The sequence below is a fragment of the Miniopterus natalensis genome, chromosome 18 (genome assembly GCF_054644295.1).
Source record: "Miniopterus natalensis isolate mMinNat1 chromosome 18, mMinNat1.hap1, whole genome shotgun sequence".
Classification (NCBI taxonomy): domain Eukaryota; kingdom Metazoa; phylum Chordata; class Mammalia; order Chiroptera; family Miniopteridae; genus Miniopterus; species Miniopterus natalensis.
Window position 1 is genome coordinate 40,694,073 of NC_142098.1, and position 18,555 is coordinate 40,712,627.

At 59.2% G+C, this 18,555-nt stretch overlaps 2 protein-coding genes across 2 annotated transcripts; both read left to right on the forward strand.

Moving 5' to 3' along the window:
- The first annotated feature begins 1,094 nt into the window (after nucleotides 1-1,094).
- LOC148091114 (leukocyte immunoglobulin-like receptor subfamily B member 3) lies at nucleotides 1,095-16,247 on the forward strand. The gene is made up of 9 exons (XM_087826934.1): nucleotides 1,095-1,125; nucleotides 1,284-1,319; nucleotides 1,465-1,740; nucleotides 1,882-2,184; nucleotides 12,597-12,899; nucleotides 14,518-14,643; nucleotides 15,044-15,096; nucleotides 15,869-16,026; nucleotides 16,100-16,247. The coding sequence occupies exons 1-9, from the start codon at nucleotides 1,095-1,097 to the stop codon at nucleotides 16,245-16,247; spliced, it is 1,434 nt and encodes a 477-aa protein (XP_087683060.1).
- LOC148091115 (leukocyte immunoglobulin-like receptor subfamily B member 5) lies at nucleotides 3,710-5,529 on the forward strand. The gene is made up of 5 exons (XM_087827375.1): nucleotides 3,710-3,743; nucleotides 3,797-3,922; nucleotides 4,322-4,374; nucleotides 5,143-5,303; nucleotides 5,379-5,529. The coding sequence occupies exons 1-5, from the start codon at nucleotides 3,710-3,712 to the stop codon at nucleotides 5,527-5,529; spliced, it is 525 nt and encodes a 174-aa protein (XP_087683501.1).
- Nucleotides 16,248-18,555: the final 2,308 nt, after the last annotated feature.

Sequence of the window (18,555 nt, forward strand, 5' to 3'; positions counted from 1 at the left end):
CACACACTCACGCCACCTGCTGCCCCTTCCCTGCTCCTCCAGGTCTGCTTTCCTGGGGTCCCATCCACTCCCAATCCCCCCCAGCCCACAACCGAAAGCCCAGGATGGGGAGTGACTGAGGTGCCTCTGCCGGTCCCTCCTCTGCGCGGGTCTGAGGCGGCCGAGGGCCCTGCGAGGACCGTGCGGTAAAGCCACCGAGCCCCTCGGGGACCCCTGAGGGACACGCCCGAGTGGAGCTCAGTTACTGTTGAGAGTGTATTTTACTCCCACATGTTGCATTTCTCTCCTTCGTGTGACCTTCACATTAACACTGACCCTCAGGGCCCCTTCCTACGTGTTCCTTTGGCCTAAAGATGCCACTGAGCCTCCACCAGGTGGGGGCAGGGCCACGACCCGCCGCCGCCTCAGCCTCTTCCTCGGTCACGGGCTCTCTGTGCCTCTGGGGTTCCCTGGATCGTTCCTTCCTCTCAAGACTCTTCTCACTCCCACCTGCTAGGACTCCGCCTCTTCAAACAGCCTTTCCCTCACCCAGGGTCTAGGCACGACCCCAGGTCGTCTCGGGTTTTCTCTCCTTTCTCCTCTCTAAGTAAAGTGCTGCAACATGCGCCCCAGAATACCCACACTCCGCTAAGAAGAGTCCCCCAAAAGCAGGAAATGGTCTCCGGGACCCAGGATGAGTTTCGGGTTCTCCTAGAAACCCTGGCGGGCAGTAGGGGAGCAGCAAGTGTTTGCTTAGGGGCAAGTCAGGCACAGAAAGTAAACGGTGCGTGTGGGAGGCTGGGAGCCTGTGGGGGGTCAGGGTGGGAAGAGAGCCTGGGCCCTGCCCCCTGAGCATCAGTTCAGAGCAGGCAGGGGGCCGGGGGTCAGAGGAGACCCCAGGCCTGGGCTGAGTCGCCAGAGGGCCCGGAGCCCCCTGACCCTCAGGATGGAAAACCCCCGACCAGGCCAGGGCGGGGCGGCCCCTGGCTGTGGGTCCGCGGGGGGGACCCGGAAGGGCGGCAGCAGCTCCTGACTCGCCACATCCTGTGCGTGTCTGTCCGTCGGGCCCGGGGTCTGGTCCATCCGCAGAGCAGGACACTCAGAGCAGACGCGTGATGTCCCCCCTCTGGGCTCTCCTCTTCCTGGGTCAGCTGGGGACACGGGGAGGGGGCAGCAGTCGGGACGGGGAGGTTACTCCCCCTGGTTCCTGGGGAGCCTCGGGCCCGGGCGGCTCCAGCGGACTAGGCCCCGGGGGAGAGACCGAGCGCCCTCGGGGCCAACCTCTCCCGGGGACTCTCTTCCAGGGCTGAGTCTGGCGCCGAGGCCCCGCGTGCAGGCAGGTGAGTCCCCCAGGCTCCGTGTCCCCCCCTGGGCTCAGGAGGCCGCCCCGAGGTCCCGGGTGAGGCGATAACACAGGAGGGCCTGGGGCTGAGCTGGGCTGAGGCCGGGATGGTCTTTGTAACGCAGCCTCCGCTTTCCTCCCAGGGACCCCCCCCAAACCCACCATCTGGGCTGAGCCAGGCTCTGTGGTCCCTTATGGGACCAATGTGACCATCTGGTGTCGGGGGGCTCTGGATGCCCAGGAGCACTGCCTGTATACAGGAGACAGTCCTGCAGACTTGGGCCGACAGACACCACGGGAGTGTGGGAACAGCACCAAGTTCTCCATTAGAGCAAATTATGCAGGAAGATATTACTGCCAATATGACAGCCCTGCCGGCAGGTCAGAGCCCAGTGACGCCCTGGAGCTGGTGCTGACAGGTGAGAGGACACTCAGGGGTCCCAGCCTCAGGCTCTGTCCTCAGGAAGGGGGTCTGCTCTAGGGTATTCCCCTCTCACAGCCCAGGCCTGGGGGTGAGGGAGCTGTGACCCCATCTAACACACTGTCCCCTCCTCTCCTAGGAGCCTACAGCAAACCCAGCCTCTCAGCCCTGCCCAGCCCCGAGGTGGCCTCAGGAGAGAACGTGACCCTCCAGTGTGACTCAGGGCAGGGATTTGACACGTTCATTCTGACTAAGGAAGGAGACCACAGGCCCCCCTGTACCCTGGACTCACAGCGACAGCCCGGAGGGAAGTCCCAGGCCCTGTTCCCCGTGGGCCCCGTGACCCCCAGCCACAGGTGGACCTTCAGATGCTACGGCTGTTTCAGGAAAAACCCCCTGGCCTGGTCTGACCCAAGTGATCCCCTGGAGCTCCAGGTCTCAGGTGAGGGGCCCCTGACCCCGTCCTTTTTGAGCACATTCGGCTCAGGGTCCTGTCCCCAGGAGCCATCCCAAGTTGCATGTGGGTGATGGGTTCTGGGTGGTGGTCACTCAGCAGAGATCTGCCCCTCAGGGGCCCTCTCACCTCCCCCCAGTTCTCCCCATTAACTGGGTGTGGAAGGCGGCAGGTGGGCTGGGGCTGTGCCTTTGGGGCCCCAGAGCAGACGCAGGAGAGTCTGAGTGATCTGTGGGCTCCAGGGTCAGCCCGGCCTCCACCCCCCTTTATTCTCATTTCTAGGACTCGCTGGGGGCCCTTCACCCACAGGGCCCATCCCCACAGCTGGTGAGTCACTGAGCTCTGCTCAGAGGGGCACAGAGCACCCAGGAAGGTCCTGAGGGTCTCCCAGGGGATTGACTGTCCCCAGATAGTCAAGGAAGGGGTGTGACCCTGCAGCTGGGCTCTCAGTGCCGTGAGGCTGGCAGGTGACAGGTGGGCGGTCATGGCAGAGGGAGAGGTTGGGGCCCCGGCTGGTGGAGGAGAAGCTGGGATCTAGTGGGGAGATGCAGCCCCACCCCTCACCCCCATCCTGACCCCCAAGAGGCTCTGAGGATCGGCCCTTCCCCACCACGGAGTCAGACAAGCAGAGGGGTAAGTGAGGGGCTCTGTGGGGAGGTGGTGGGCGCGTCCATGGGGGACAGGGGCTGAGTCGTGTGGGGGTCCAGGCACCTCTGGAGTCACTGACTTGGACACGCCCCTCCCCGTCTGGGCCTCAGTGTCCCCAAGCGGAAAGGAGAGAATCGTGGCCCAGATTCAGGTTTCCTGTCAGTTCAGGCCCTGACCCCCTGGGAGAGGGGGCCTCACAGGGAACCCCCAGGACGTGATGTTAGGGGGACTGTCCCCTCTGGGGCACAGACTGTGACACTGTACAGGGAGGGACAGGCAGGACAAGGGTCCGGGGCATCCAGGGCCTTCCCTCAGCTCAGGCTCAGCTCAGAGGAGGCATCAAGGGGGGTGGGGGGGTGAGACCTGGTCCAGTTCTGGGCTCTGCTGCTCCTGCTGTGGGGCCAGGGGGGCCCTTCTCCTCTCTGAGGGTGGGGTTCGTGCCTGGTCGTCCCCGGTCCCATCTGCCCACAGGCTGCTGTGAGAGGAGGTGACATAAGGGGCCTCACAGAGCTCAGGAGGCAGAGCCCCCGGCCCAGGGTGGAGACAGATCCCAGGAGGGACACGGAGTCCACCCCACACCCCTGCCCTTCCCGCGTCAGTGCTGTGCTGGGGGAGGGTCATAAGGACGGACCCTCAGCTCCCGGTGGGACAGGAACAGGCCCCTGCCGATGAGGGGCCCAGAGCACAGAGCTGGTGTCCCCCTGGGGGAGCATGAGGACAGCCCAGGGAACCCACAGCCCGGTTCCAGCCCAGCCCTGCCCCGTCCCTGCTGGGTGACCTGGGCCAGGTGACTAACTTCTCTGAGCCTCAGTGAAGGGGGTGTGGGGCCAGCACTCCCTGGTGCACCAGGGCTGTGAGGTTAGAGATGAAGGCCAGACCCAGCACGTGCCTTGCACACAGTAGGTGCTCATTAAATGGCATCACTGGCTCATTCGTATCACTCCTGTCCAAGGTCTCAGTTGGAACCTGCCTGTCCTGATCGGGGTCTCAGTGGCCCTGGTCCTGCTGCTCTCCCTCCTCCTCTCCCTCCTCTTCCTCGCCCTCCGACACCGGCGTCAGGGCCAACGCAGGACGTCGGGTGAGTAGGGAACAGGGGACCTGGGTCCCAGGGGGGAGAGGGGCTCAGAGCACCTGCCCAGGAAAACCTAACAGATGGAGAAGGTCAGTGAGGAAAAGATTTCTCCAGAACCTCAGGTCAGCCAGTGTGGAGAGAAAACGTCTCACGTGCACACACTTCATGTCACGCCCCATCGTCTCCCCTCATGACACACAAACCCCGCACAAGTGCTGAGGTTCCCTTCTTTCCTGGGGAATCACACGGGGAGGGGCCTGACCCCCCAGGGCTGAGACTGTCCCCTTTGACCAGCCCAGGGATACGGTTAATTCCTGGCTTAGTGTCCCACCTGGGAAGAGGGAGGGTCTGCAGCCCTGTGATCCGGGGCCCTGCCAGGAGACACCCCCTGTTCTGCCCCAGCAGATGCTGCCATGAAGGACCCAGAGCCTGGGGAGAGTGTGGAGCTGGACCCTCAGGTGAGACCCCTGCTTCTGTCCAGGCCAAGGACCTTCTGTTGCCCAGTTTAATCCAAAGGACCCTCCCTGTCCCCACCCACCTGGTTCTCAGCAGTGTCCACCCTGACCTCTGCTGGGCACCCAGGTCGTCCTGCTGTGCATCACTCCTCCTGGTTTCCTGTGACCTCACAGCCCCTCCTGCATGGTCCCCTCTGCTGGCCCCTCGTCCTCTGTCTGACCTTGTGCAGCCCAGGTCTCAGGAGGAGGCCTGAATAAGTGAATCACCCACAGGTCCCAGCCTCCCCTTCATTCATTCACCCAGCAGATGGGACGGGATCCCTGTTTACCAGCTCCACTCAGGAGCCACTGTGCAGCTCTGAGCAACAGCCTCCGCCCTCCTCGGGCTCACCTGTGGGTGGAGACACCATGCAAACAAGCAGACAGTGTCCTAGAGGGCAAAGTGCTGTGACGGAAAGTAAGGCAGGAGGAGGGGACAGAGTTCATGCAGGGGACACAGGGAACAGCAGGGGCAAGTGCCCTGAGGCAGGACACGCTTCTCAGGAAGATGGGCCATGAGGCTGGAGCCAAGTGAGCAAGAGATGGTGTTAGGGTAAGAGTCAGATCCTAGAAGCATCCAGAGGCCCCAAGGCCTAGGGAGTCCCTGCAGATTCCATTGGGAGAGTGACCTCATCTCTTTGAAGTGAAAATCATCACCTGGCCACATGTGATAACTGCTGGAGGATTTCAACAGTGGAGTCCAGGAGACGCTGTTTGTCTCTCTCTCTCCAGCAGAACAGGCAGGACGCAGACCCCCAGGGAGGGATGGACGCCCAGGGGAACCACTCAGGATCCAGACTCAGGCAGGGAGTGGCCACCTCGCCTTCCTCTCTGCCAGGGGGATTGCAGGACACGAAGGGCAGACAAGCAGACAAGGACAGGCAGATGGACAGTGGGTCCCATGCTCTCCAGACATCCAGGCTCCCCCAACCCCAACCACGTTTCATCCCTGTCTCTCCCCCCCTGCTCCAGGCTGCTGCATCCGACAGCCCCCAGGAGGTGACCTACGCCCAGCTGAACCTCTTGGCCCTCAAACAGGAGACAAGGGCACCCCCTTCCTCCCCGTCAGAGGAGCCCCCAGATGAGCCCAGTGTGTATGCTGCTCTGGCCACCCACTAACCCAGCAAGGACCCAGGCCCCACACTCCAGGGAGGGGGCCTGCAGGGACCCCAGAAGTCATGGGAGCTGCCCCCACGGACACTCAGCTAGTGACCTCAGCCAGCCTGGAGACCCAACGTTGACCCCCAGGATCTCCTGGGCCCCTCTCTGTGTCACCTGATTCTACCGTCAGAGATAACCAATATCCCTACGTTTTGGAAATGAAGCGATAGACTTCTCAATAATCAATCTGTGAATTTAGAACCAAACCGGAAGTGAATGTTTAGATGAAATGATAATGTAAATATTACACATCCAACGTATGAAAAGAGAAAATTAAAAACCGTGAATGAATATATGTGAAAATAAAAAGTCTTAAAAGAATCAGTGGCCTACGGTATTATATGAAGCATTTGGCCGTGGTCCGTGTGGCTCGGTTGGAGCGCTGTCCCCTGCACCCGGCTGTGGCAGGTTCCATCCCCAGGCCGGGCACCAGGGCTCCCCTTCTCCACACCCTCCCAGCGCTCGTTTGTTCCTTTGTGGATGTGGCCTTTGTGACAGGTGTGAGCTGACCTCTCATGGTGGTTTTACTCTGCCTCTTTGGTGATTAGTGACACTGAGCATCTTTTCACATGTTCCTTGGCGTGTGCATGTCCTGCTGGGGAAGCGTGTATTCAGGTCCTCGGCCCATTTTTGAATTGGATTGTTTGTCTTACTGTTGAGTTGTGTGAGCTCTTTATATATTGTGGATATTAGTCCTTCTCAGATGGGTCCTTGCAGACATGTTCTCCCTACGGCGGGCTCCCTTTCCATTGTGATGCTGGTTTCCTTTGCTGTGCAGGAGCTTCGTGGGTTGATGGCGTCCCATTTGTTCATTTTTTCCTTTGTTCTTAGAAACAGATCCTATGACCCCTGAGACGCCAATCAGAAGGAATATATGCCCGCTAGGACCACAGCGGCGTTGTTGACCATAGTCAAGGTCAGGAAACAGCGCCAGGGCCCATCAGCAGGAGAGTGGATAAAAGGCTGTGGGACGTTCACACCGTGGAGTCCTACGCGGCCGTGAAAAAGCAGGACCCCTTCCCCTGTAGACAGCACGGGGGACCCCGAGAGGATTCTGCTCAGAGAAAAAAGCCGGGCAGAGAAAGACGAGGATCCCAGGACCGCACTTATAGAACCAAATAAACTGACCAATGAAACAGACCCAGAGGCCTAGAAGCAGGGAGCAGGCTGAGGGGCCTCAGGGGAGGGAGAGGGGCCAGGAACAGAGAAACCAAAGAGCTTTCGGGGCCCATGACACAGACAACAGGCTGGTGACGGCCTCGGGGGCAGGAACCCGGCGGGTGGGGCGATGGGGGGAGAGGAGGGAGGGAGGCATTTGTAATAAGCTCAGCATAAAGGTAAAAAATAAAATAAAAACGAGAAAAGAACCGCGAAGCGTCCGGGAGGTGAACACAGAGGGGGCGATGCCCTTCACGGGGAGCCTCGGAGCTCATGTGATGACCCCAAGAGGTGCTGAAAGTCTGACCACGAGTCGGGGAACTGCCGCTCCTTTTCCAGGAGAGTAAACGCGTCAGGGGCAGGAAATGCCCGTGGGCTCCCTGTCCCGGACTCTTCCTCCAGTAAATGTGCATTTTCTCTCCCCATCCTGGTTGACTTTCCGTGATGAAGCCCCTTCTGCTCTCACCCCTGTGGTTTGAGGGTCCATCCCACACGGCTGGTTCGGGCCCACACGCCTAAGACCTCGCGCCCTCCCCACTGGTATGTGATAAAATGCTCTTTATTTCTAATCCCCGCAGTGCCCGCTGGACATGGCCCACTCAGCTCAGAGGAGCGAACCTGGGTTCAATGACTGAATAAACGGGCGAAGTGGGATACAAGCCTGGGAAACAGAGACCCAAAATCCAAAATGATGCCAAAGCCTGTCTGGACCCACAGCCCCTTCTCTGGTCACCAGCGACCACCCGAGTCACTTCCCAGAGCTGTCACCACGGGGCACGAGCACATGGTGTTTGGGGCCAGCCGGGGGGCTGCTGCCTCTGAGGAACGGGCCCAGAACCCGCTGGGCGGTGGGATTTGCCAGTTTCTGAATTTATAAAACAATATATGAAACGGAATGTCACCCAGCCGCAGGAGAGGGAAATCCTGCCATTTGCAACAACACTGATGAGCCCCGAGGGCATTGTGCCCGGAGGCAAATGGGACAGATACACACGAGCGCTGAACGAGCTCACGTGGGACCTAAACAGGCCAAAGCGATTCATTGTCTCTCAGCATCTCCCCCTCCTCTCTCAGAGAGGAAACTGAGTTTGACTCATGCACAAGAAATGACCTCAGTGAAACAGCAAACCCAGACCTCGCAGGTTTTCTTCTCTTCCTGAAACGCAGAATCAAACTTTCCGCTCTGGGTTTTGTTTGGCAGGAGAGTAGAAAATATAAAAGCCCTGCAAGGCCTAATAGATTCCGGTGCTGGAGAAATTTCTCATTTCTTTTCAATGTTCTTTTCTGTCGCTGCCGTTTTGTACGTCAGCTCGGCCCAGGAGTGTTCCCTGAGTCCCAGGAACGGAACCGACGCTGTGGGTTCCTCGGCAGCGAGCGCCGTGGGCGTCTCCATCTGACGGGGACTTTAGGGACAGTCGCGGGACAGCTCAGCGGCGAGGCTCCCGCCAGGCCCTCGGCACCTGCTATTTTTAGGGTGAGAAGAGCTGGTCGCTTTCCTGTGACAGCACCTCGCGCCCTGTGCACCCCGAGGCGCGGGACCCTGAACACCACATCCTGTGCTCTCGCCTCTGAGCTTCACTTGAGCGGCTGGAACACGAGCCGCCGAGAGCTCTGCTGTTTAACCTTCCCCCGGAGGCCACCCCTTCCTGGCGGGGGAAAGCGGGAGCCTGAGGACTTCAGAGCTGTGCTCACAGCAGCCACAGGCCAGGCCGGGCCACCCGGTCAGAGGAGGCCCCGCCGCTCCGCCCGCCCCGGCCGGGACCGGGAATGTGCATGTGCACCTGGGGGCCATCTTCAGACCACGGGCCACCGCCTCCCCAACTCTGGCCCACTTGCCTGTCACCCTGAGAGGAGGTCAGTTCAGCCCTGGGCCCTGGACAGCTCCTCCGTCCACAGGCCGCCAGGCGCGTCCCTTTTCTAGTGTCTCCTGAATTTTATACCAAAGGGGCGTGTACACGGGAGCTGACGACTCACATAGGCCTCGTGCAGAGCGTTTTACGGGCCTGGGCTTCTCGTTGAGCTTCACTGCAAGTGCGTGTTAGTCTCAGGAGACGGGGAGGAGCCCAGGGCCCGTCGGTGGCCTTGGAAAATCTCATGCAGACATTTCGTGCCCGTGGTGTGCTTAGCACCAAGGACACGTCCAACAGGAGGAACTGGAGCTTGTCTCAGAGGAAGTAACAGGACCAGAGAGTTCATTTTAGGTCCAAAACCAGAGACCCTTGGGAGCGGGGGAGTAACGGAGCTGAAGACAATAGCAGGACAGCCCCTCCGTCGAGGGGTCGAGCCCCCCAGGCCGCTGGCATTTCCCTCCCAGGAAAGGGCCCGAGTGCCCGGAGCTTCTTCCCCGACGGCCTCCAAGCCCATGTCGAGAACGGGCCAGAGCCTCAGAAGGGGACACATTCCTGCGCCCCAGCCCGGGTCCCGGAGGAGGGATGTGAACCCCCTCTGAGGGTCCAAGCGCCCGAGCCGAGGAGCCTGAGAAACGCGAGTGACGAGATGACCCTGATGTTTCCAGGGCGGGGAACTGCCGCTCAGCTCCCACTCTCCAGGGAAAGGACCTTCTGGGGACATTTTCAAACATGTCACTAGCTGGAAGCATCTCTGGTTTGTGTTTAAATATTGACAAGCGGATTCTAAAATTTACAGGACAAAGAAAAGAGCTAAAAGAGCCAAACAATGTGGAAGGAAAACAGGGGGGACTCCCAGGGTCACATTTCAAACCTCACGGAAACCTCCTGAGAAGAGGGGCCTGGGGGCTGGCGAAGCAACAGGCGCAGAGATTAATGGAACAAAACAGATGCAGGCGCCGGCCGCAAACACGCGCACAGCAGGAGGCGGCGTTTGCACAATCGTGTATTTCCCAGCTGCGTAATGTTGTCGCCCGAGGCCAGCCAAACAAATCTCCAGAACAGAGGTGGAGAAACAGACCCGCCCAATGCAGTCCACTCCGGGTTGGCAATGGCGCTCAGGCAAACCAAGGCGAAGGTTGCTCTTCCCAGCAAATGTCGCTGGAAAACTTGGACACCAAGGCTGTTTGGGGGCTGGTTGTGGAAGACGCCAGTCAGCACTTGCCCGAGGGCACCCACCAGTTCCCCCGTCACTCGGGCCTGGAGCCTCGGCGGGTCCGACCCTGCCAGGCCTGGGAGCTTCGGCCTGGACATTTCAGCCATTCTGGGTGTGTCTTGGGCCCAGGCTGTGGGCTGACGTCCACTTTCTCATGAACCATGAAGCCGAGGGGCAGTTCAGGGACAGCGTACGGGGCGGTCAATGCGGGCAGGTCCATGCCAAAGGATGCGCTTGTTTTCCTAAGCTTCCTGCCGGCATCACAGAATTTGTACAAATTTCTCAAATGCGCTCAGAACCAGTCCCCGGTCTCATCTTGGCATCAAAAATACCTTCTCGGGCTGTTTCACTCTGTGGTTTCCTCTCCACTCTCTTGTGGGGGGTTTATGAAAAACATTTCTTCTGTTTATTGTTTTTGAATTGACCAAATTTTCCACTACGTTGGTGACTTGGTAGAGATTTGAAGGCACCCGTGTTTCCATAAAGCTATAAAGATATTTTTCCACGTTTGTTTTTGTTTTTTGCTAAAAACAAGTAATGGGTTTGCTTTGTACATCTTGGCCTGTAGCCCGTCGACATCGGTTACTGTAAATGGCGTGAGGCAGGTAAGAGGCTCGCCTGTTCCACAGACTCAGCCACCCGGCCTAGCAGCAGGCGAGGGAAGGACCGAGATCTGCCCACTGCCCGGGGAGGGTCAGTCGTGCTCCAGGCGACACCGCACGCGGGCTCTGACCTGGGCTCTTCCCTCTGCTCCACTGAACGAGGGGTCTCTGCTTCTCAGGTCCCCCAAACTCCGACCTCTCCATCTGAGCCTGGAGGCCGGGTCTCCATTCCCCATGTCTCAGGGGGGTGTTCGCAGCACATTGCGGGGGGGGGGGGGGCACCACTGAGCCACAACGGAGGGGATGAGATCAGGGGGAAGTAGGCTGCCCCGGTGTCCGCCAGGCGTTCAGGATGTGGCAGTGCCACTCTCGACATTGAAGTGCGTGCCATTGTCCTGCCACCTTCCACCAGGCACTCCATGGACAGGGAGTGGCTGAGGGGCCTCTGCCGGTCCCTCCTCTGCGCGGGTCTGAGGCGGCCGAGGGCCCTGCGAGGACCGTGCGGTAAAGCCACCGAGCCCCTCGGGGACCCCTGAGGGACACGCCCGAGTGGAGCTCAGTTACTGCTGAGAGTGTATTTCACTCGCACATGTTGCATTTCTCTCCTTCGTGTGACCTTCACATTAACACTGACCCTCAGAGCCCCTTCCTACGTGTTCCTTTGGCCTAAAGACGCCACTGAGCCTCCACCAGGTGGGGGCAGGGCCACGACCCGCGGCCGCCTCAGCCTCTTCCTCGGTCACGGGCTCGCTGTGCCTCTGGGGTTCCCTGGATCGTTCCTTCCTCTCAAGACTCTTCTCACTCCCACCTGCTAGGACTCCGCCTCTTCAAACAGCCTTTCCCTCACCCGGGGTCTAGGCACGTCCAGAGGTCGTCTCGGGTTTTCTCTCCTTTCTCCTCTCTAAGTAAAGTGCTGGCAACATGCGTCCCAGAATCCCCACATTCCGCTAAGAAGAGTCCCCCAAATGCAGGAAATAGTCTCCGGGACCCAGGATGAGTTTCGGGTTCTCCTAGAAACCCCGGCGGGCAGTAGGGAAGCAGCAAGTGTTTGCTTAGGGGCGAGTCAGGCACAGAAAGTAAACGGTGCGTGTGGGAGGCTGGGAGCCTGTGGGGGGTCAGGGTGGGAAGAGAGCCTGGGCCCTGCCCCCTGAGCATCAGTTCAGAGCAGGCAGGGGGCCGGGGGTCAGAGGAGACCCCAGGCCTGGGCTGAGTCGCCAGAGGGCCCGGAGCCCCCTGCCCCTCAGGATGGAAACCCCCGACCAGGCCAGGGCGGGGCGGCCCCTGGCTGTGGGTCCGCGGGGGGACCCGGAAGGGCGGCAGCAGCTCCTGACTCGCCACATCCTGTGCGTGTCTGTCCGTCGGGCCCGGGGTCTGGTCCATCCGCAGAGCAGGACACTCAGAGCAGACGCGTGATGTCCACCCTCTGGGCTCTCCTCTTCCTGGGTCAGCTGGGGACACGGGGAGGGGGCAGCAGTCGGGACGGGGAGGTTACTCCCCCTGGTTCCTGGGGAGCCTCGGGCCCGGGCGGCTCCAGCGGACTAGGCCCCGGGGGAGAGACCGAGCGCCCTCGGGGCCAACCTCTCCCGGGGACTCTCTTCCAGGGCTGAGTCTGGCGCCGAGGCCCCGCGTGCAGGCAGGTGAGTCCCCCAGGCTCCATGTCCCCCCCTGGGCTCAGGAGGCTGCCCGAGGTCCCGGGTGAGGCGATAACACAGGAGGGCCTGGGGCTGAGCTGGGCTGGGGCCGGGATGGTCTTTGTAACGCAGCCTCCGCTTTCCTCCCAGGGACCCCCCCCAAACCCTCCATCTGGGCTGAGCCAGGCTCTGTGGTCCCTTATGGGAGCCCTGTGACCATCTGGTGTCGGGGGGCTCTGGGTGCCCAGGAGTACTTCCTGTATACAGGAGACAGTCCTGCAGACTTGGGCAGACAGAAGCCATGGGAGTTTGGGGACAGGACCAACTTCTCTACTGAAGCCACTTATGCAGGAAGATATTACTGTCACTATGACAGCCCTGCTGGCAGGTCAGAGCCCAGTGACGCCCTGGAGCTGGCGGTGACAGGTGAGAGGACACTCGGGGGTCCCAGCCTCAGGCTCTGCCCTCAGGAAGGGGGTCTGCTCTCAGGGTGTCCCCCTCCCACAGCCCAGGCCTGGGGGACCTGAGGGAGGTGTGACCCCATCTAACACACTGTCTCCCCCTCTCCTAGGATTCTATAGCAAACCCAGCCTCTCAGCCCTGCCGAGCCCTGTGGTGGCCTCAGGAGGGAACGTGACCCTCCAGTGTGACTCAGGGGAGGTATTTGACAGGTTCATTCTGACTAAGGAAGGAGACCACAGGCCCCCCTGGACCCGGGACTCACAGCCACAGCCCAGTGGGAAGTCCCAGGCCGTGTTCCCCGTGGGCCCCGTGACCCCCAGCCACAGGTGGACCTTCAGATGCTACGGCTATTACAGGAAAAACCCCCTGTCGTGGTCTGACCCAAGTGATCCCCTGGAGCTCCTGGTCTCAGGTGAGGGGCCCCTGACCCTGTCCTTTCTGAGCACATTCGGCTCAGGGTCCTGTCCCCAGGAGCCATCCCAAGTTGCATGTGGGTGATGGGCTCTGGGTGGGGGTCACTCAGCAGAGATCTGCCCCTCAGGGGCCCTCTCACCTCCCCCCAGTTCTCCCCATTAACTGGGTGTGGAAGGCGGCAGGTGGGCTCGGGCTGTGCCTTTGCGGCCCCAGAGCAGACGCAGGAGAGTCTGAGTGATCTGTGGGCTCCAGGGTCAGCCCGGCCTCCACCCCCCTTTATTCTCATTTCTAGGACTCGCTGGGGGCCCCGGCCCTTCACCCACAGGGCCCATCCCTACAGCTGGTGAGTCACTGAGCTCTGCTCAGAGGGGCCAGAGCACCCAGGAAGGTCCTGAGGGTCTCCCAGGGGACTGACTGTCCCCAGATAGTCAAGGAAGGGGTGTGACCCTGTAGCTGGGCTCTCAGTGCGGTGAGGCTGGCTGGTGAGAGGTGGGCGGTCATGGCAGAGGGAGAGGTTGGGGCCCCGGCTGGTGGAGGAGAAGCTGGGATCTAGTGGGGAGATGCAGCCCCACCCCTCACCCCCATCCTGACCCCCAGGAGGCTCTGAGGATCGGCCCCTCCCCACCACGGAGTCAGACAAGCAGAGGGGTAAGTGAGGGGCTCTGTGGGGAGGTGTTGGGTGCGTCCATGGGGGACAGGGGCTGAGTCGTGTGGGGGTCCAGGCACCTCTGGAGTTGCTGACTTGGACACGCCCCTCCCCGTCTGGGCCTCAGTGTCCCCAAGTGCAAAGGACAGAATCGTGGCCCAGATTCAGGTTTCCTGTCATTTCAGGCCCTGACCCCCTGGGAGAGGGGGCCTCACAGGGAACCCCCAGGACGTGATGTTAGGGGGACTGTCCCCTCTGTGGCAGAGACTGTGACACTGTACAGGGAGGGACAGGCAGGACAAGGGTCCGGGGCATCCAGGGCCTTCCCTCAGCTCAGGCTCAGCTCAGAGGAGGCCTCGGGGGGGTGAGACCTGGTCCAGTTCTGGGCTCTGCTGCTCCTGCTGTGGGGCCAGGGGGGCCCTGATCCTCTCTGAGGGTGGGGTTCGTGCCTGGTCGTCCCTGGTCCCATCTGCCCACAGGCTGCTGTGAGATGAGGTGACATAAGGGGCCTCACAGAGCTCAGGAGGCAGAGCCCCCAGCCCAGGGCCCTCCAGGGTGGAGACAGATCCCAGGAGGGACACGGAGTCCACCCCACACCCCTGCCCCTCCCGCGTCCCTGCTGTGCTGGGGGAGGGTCATAAGGAGAGACCCTCAGCTCCCGGTGGGACAGGAACAGGCCCCTGCAGATGAGGGGCCCAGAGCACAGAGCTGGTGTCCCCCTGGGGGCAGCGTGAGGACAGCCCAGGGAACCCACAGCCCGGTTCCAGCCCAGCCCTGCCCCATCCCTGCTGGGTGACCTGGGCCAGGTGACTAACCTCTCTGAGCCTCAGTGAAGGGGGGGTGGGGCCACCACTCCCTGGTGCACCAGGGCTGTGAGGTTAGAGATGAAGGAGGACCCAGCACGTGCCTCGCACACAGTAGGTGCTCATTAAATGGCATCACTGGCTCATTCGTATCACTCGTGCCCAAGGTCTCAGTTGGAACCTGCCCGTCCTGATCGGGGTCTCAGTGGCCCTCATCCTCCTGCTCTCCCTCCTCCTCTCCCTCCTCTTCCTCGCCCTCCGACACCGGCGTCAGGGCCAACGCAGGACGTCGGGTGAGGAGGGAACAGGGGACCTGGGTCCCAGCGGGGAGAGGGGCTCAGGGCACCTGCCCAGGAAAACCTAACAGATGGAGAAGGTCAGTGAGGAAAAGATTTCTCCAGAACCTCAGGTCAGCCAGTGTGGAGAGAAAACGTCTCACGTGCACACACTCAGGTCACGCCCCATCGTCTCCCCTCATGACACACGAACCGCGCACAAGTGCTGAGGTTCCCCTCTTTCCTGGGGAATACACGGGGAGGGGCCTGACCCCCCAGGGCTGAGACTGTCCCCTTTGATCAGCCCAGGGATACGGTTAATTCCTGGCTTAGTGTCCCACCTGGGAAGAGGGAGGGTCTGCAGCCCTGAGATCTCGGGGGCCCTGCCAGGAGACACCCCCCTGTTCTGCCCCAGCAGATGCTGCCATGAAGGACCCAGAGCCTGGGGAGAGTGTGGAGCTGGACCCTCAGGTGAGACCCCTGCTCCTGTCCAGGCCAAGGACCTTCTGTTGCCCAGTTTAATCCAAAGGACCCTCCCTGTCCCCACCTCACCTGGTTCTCAGCAGTGTCCACCCTGACCTCTGCCGGGCACCCAGGTCGTCCTGCTGTGCATCACTCCTCCTGGTTTCCTGTGACCTCACAGCCCCTCCTGCATGGTCCCCTCTGCTGGCCCCTCGTCCTCTGCCTGACCTTGTGCAACCCAGGTCTCAGGAGGAGGCCTCAATAAGTGAATCACCCGCAGGTCCCAGCCTCCCCTTCATTCATTCACCCAGCAGATGGGACGGGCTCCCTGTTTACCGGCTCCACTCAGGAGCCACTGTGCAGCTCTGAGCAACAGCCTCCACCCTCCTCGGGCTCACCTGTGGGTGGAGACACCATGCAAACAAGCAGACAGTGTCCTAGAGGGCAAAGTGCTGTGACGGAAAGTAAGGCAGGAGGAGGGGACAGAGTGCATGCAGGGGACACAGGGAACAGCAGGGGCAAGTGCCCTGAGGCAGGACACGCTTCTCAGGAAGATGGGCCATGAGGCTGGAGCCAAGTGAGCAAGAGATGGTGTTAGGGTAAGAGTCAGATCCTAGAAGCATCCAGAGGCCCCAAGGCCTAGGGAGTCCCTGCAGATTCCATCGGGAGAGTGACCTCATCTCTTTGAAGTGAAAATCATCACCTGGCCACATGTGATAACTGCTGGAGGATTTCAACAGTGGAGTCCAGGAGACGCTGTTTGTCTCACTCTCTCCAGCAGAACAGGCAGGAAGAAGACCCCCAGGGAGGGATGGACGCCCAGGGGAACCACTCAGGATCCAGACTCAGGCAGGGAGTGGCCACCTCGCCTTCCTCTCTGCCAGGGGGATTGCAGGACACGAAGGACAGACAAGCAGACAAGGACAGGCAGATGGACAGTGGGTCCCATGCTCTCCAGACATCCAGGCTCCCCCAACCCCAACCACGTTTCATCCCTGTCTCTCCCCCTGCTCCAGGCTGCTGCATCCGACACCCCCAGGGAGGTGACCTACGCCCAGCTGGGCCTCTTGGCCCTCAGACGGGAGACAAGGGCACCCCCTTCCTCCCCTGATAAGCCCCCAGATGAACTCAGTGTGTATGCTGCTCTGGCCACCCACTAGCCCAGCAAGGACCCAGACCCCACACTCCAGGGAGGGGTCCTGCAGGGACCCCAGAAGGGGCAGAGACCCTACATCAACCCCCAACAGCTGCCGGGACTCTCAGAGAGTCCCCTGGTTTATGGGGAAGATTACCAGCATCCCTGCATTTTGAAAATAAAGCAATGGACTTCTCAATAATCAATGTTTAAATGACGCAGAAGTGAATGTTTTTAATTAAATGATAATGTAAATATTACACATCAAACTTATGAAATGAGAAAATTAAAAACCATGAATGAATATATTGGAAAAGAAAAAGCCTTAAAAAAGTTAATGGCCTAAGCTATTATATCAAGAGTTTAGAAGAATGAAAGAAAAGATTACGTTGAACCTTTAGATCCGTGGACGACCGCACAGAAGCACGTGGACTGTATGCTCAGTGGACCTTGTCAGCCACAGGAAGAAAGAAACCCTGCCCTTTGCAACACCATGGGTGAGCCCTGAGGGTGTTATGCCGAATGAAATCGTTTAGACAGAGAAAGATTTCACTTACATCTGGAACTTTTAACCATAAAACAAAACAAAACAGAAACAAACTTATAGAAACAAAGAAGAAACTGATGGTTGCGGGGGGGGGATGGGTGAAACAGGAACATAATCAATAACCTGTGATCACTGCACTTAGCGTGGGGAGCACATGGGGTGACACATAAATATCAAATCAGTGCTGTGCCACTGAAACTAATACGATACTGTGTGCCTGCTACGCTTTAATAAAAATATTCAATTAAAATAATTGGTAGGTTTTTTGTCAGGGGGAGGGCAGGTCAGCACGGCCGTGGAGTAGGGGGATCTTGCTCTCAACGCCTCCTCGAACCAGACGGGAAGTTACAGCTAAACTGGAAAACAATCACCCTGAAATACCAACTGGAGACTATCCGAAGGGGAGACTTTTAACCAAGGGCAGTCTCCCACTTTTCACCAAGGACTGCAGGAGACACCTTGAGACCAGTAGGCGGGGTGGAGTCTTGAATGGGGCTGGACCCACTCCTGGGGGCAGCAGGTGGAGGCTACAAAGGGACGTCTCAGCTGTGGAGGTTCCCCTGAGATACGAGAAGCCTAGTCCCCGGCCGGGGCTCCCCAGCCCAGAGTGCCAGAGCCGGGAGCAGGTGTCCCCATCACATCCAGCTGTGAAAGGCAGGGGGCATTCTGTCTGCCAGGGCGAGGTGGAGACCACTGGAGTCAAAGCCACCCATTTAAAAGGCCAATTCACAAAACGTTCACAGACCCTCCCCCGGAGCACCAGCGGAGGGAGGGTGGTGAGGTCTGGAGTCACTGTGGAGAGTCTGGGGTGGCGGCTGGCTTTGGGGAGAGGCATGGGGGAGCGCCCACTAGGATCCGGTGCTTGGTCATCCCCCCACTCTGCAGCAGCCATTTTTGGGGTGGAATAATAAACCCATTCCAAGAGGCATCAGCCTGGGGAAAGGCAACTACCCCCACCCTCTGGCATTCTGCTTACCCAGCCCCATGGGATCCCCCTTTCCCCACCCTGCATGTTAAGCCCTGCTGAGGAGTGGGCAGCTTAGGCTGGGGCCTAGAAGGCTGGGCAGTTCCAGGGGTTCCAGTGATTCCCTTTGGGATGATAGATAGATGATAGATAGATGAGAGATGATGATAGACAGAGATAGATGATAGATAGATAGATAATAGATGATAGATAGATAGATAGATAGATAGATAGATGATAGATAGATAGATAGATAGATAGATAGATAGATAGATAGATAGATAGATAGATGATAGATAAATAGATATAGATACATAGATAGATATAGATGATAGATGATGATGATGATAGATGATAGATATAGATAGATGATATATAGATAGATGATAGATAGATAGATAGATAGATAGATAGATAGATAGATAGATAGATAGATATAGATAGATAGATGATAGATGGTAAAATACAGGAAAAAACACCTTCCTCCTGGCCTGGTCTCTTTCTCCCTAACATTCCCTCTAGTAGCTCCCTCTTTCTATAAATAGCACCCCCTTTCTCTTCACTGCCCTCTTTCAACGCAGTGTCAGTATTTTCCTGGGGGACACCCAGCCTGTCTTGGGCAGGACTCTGCTTCTCACACTGAGTTCTCTCTGCAAACACTGGGTGGGAGACCATTCAGATTTTAATCCATTGAAATGAGATCTGTAAGGTTTGTGGACTGTCAGCCCTGAGTGAGTATTTCCCCTCCCGAGTCTCTTTCCCTCCCTGTGGTGAGGTGAGGATGCCGCCTCTGCTCAGCCCTGCTGGGAAGGAGCAGTGGTC

Excerpts from the sequence above, each read along its gene's own strand:
- LOC148091115 (XM_087827375.1), top strand. The coding sequence starts at position 3,710 with ATGAAGGCCAGACCCAGCACGTGCCTTGCACACA. Across the intron at positions 3,923-4,321 it reads GGGCCAACGCAGGACGTCGG|ATGCTGCCATGAAGGACCCA; the intron begins GTGAGTAGGGAA and ends CTGCCCCAGCAG. Across the intron at positions 4,375-5,142 it reads GTGTGGAGCTGGACCCTCAG|CAGAACAGGCAGGACGCAGA; the intron begins GTGAGACCCCTG and ends CTCTCTCTCCAG.
- LOC148091114 (XM_087826934.1), top strand. The coding sequence starts at position 1,095 with ATGTCCCCCCTCTGGGCTCTCCTCTTCCTGG. Across the intron at positions 1,320-1,464 it reads GAGGCCCCGCGTGCAGGCAG|GGACCCCCCCCAAACCCACC; the intron begins GTGAGTCCCCCA and ends CTTTCCTCCCAG. Across the intron at positions 15,097-15,868 it reads GTGTGGAGCTGGACCCTCAG|AACAGGCAGGAAGAAGACCC; the intron begins GTGAGACCCCTG and ends TCTCTCCAGCAG.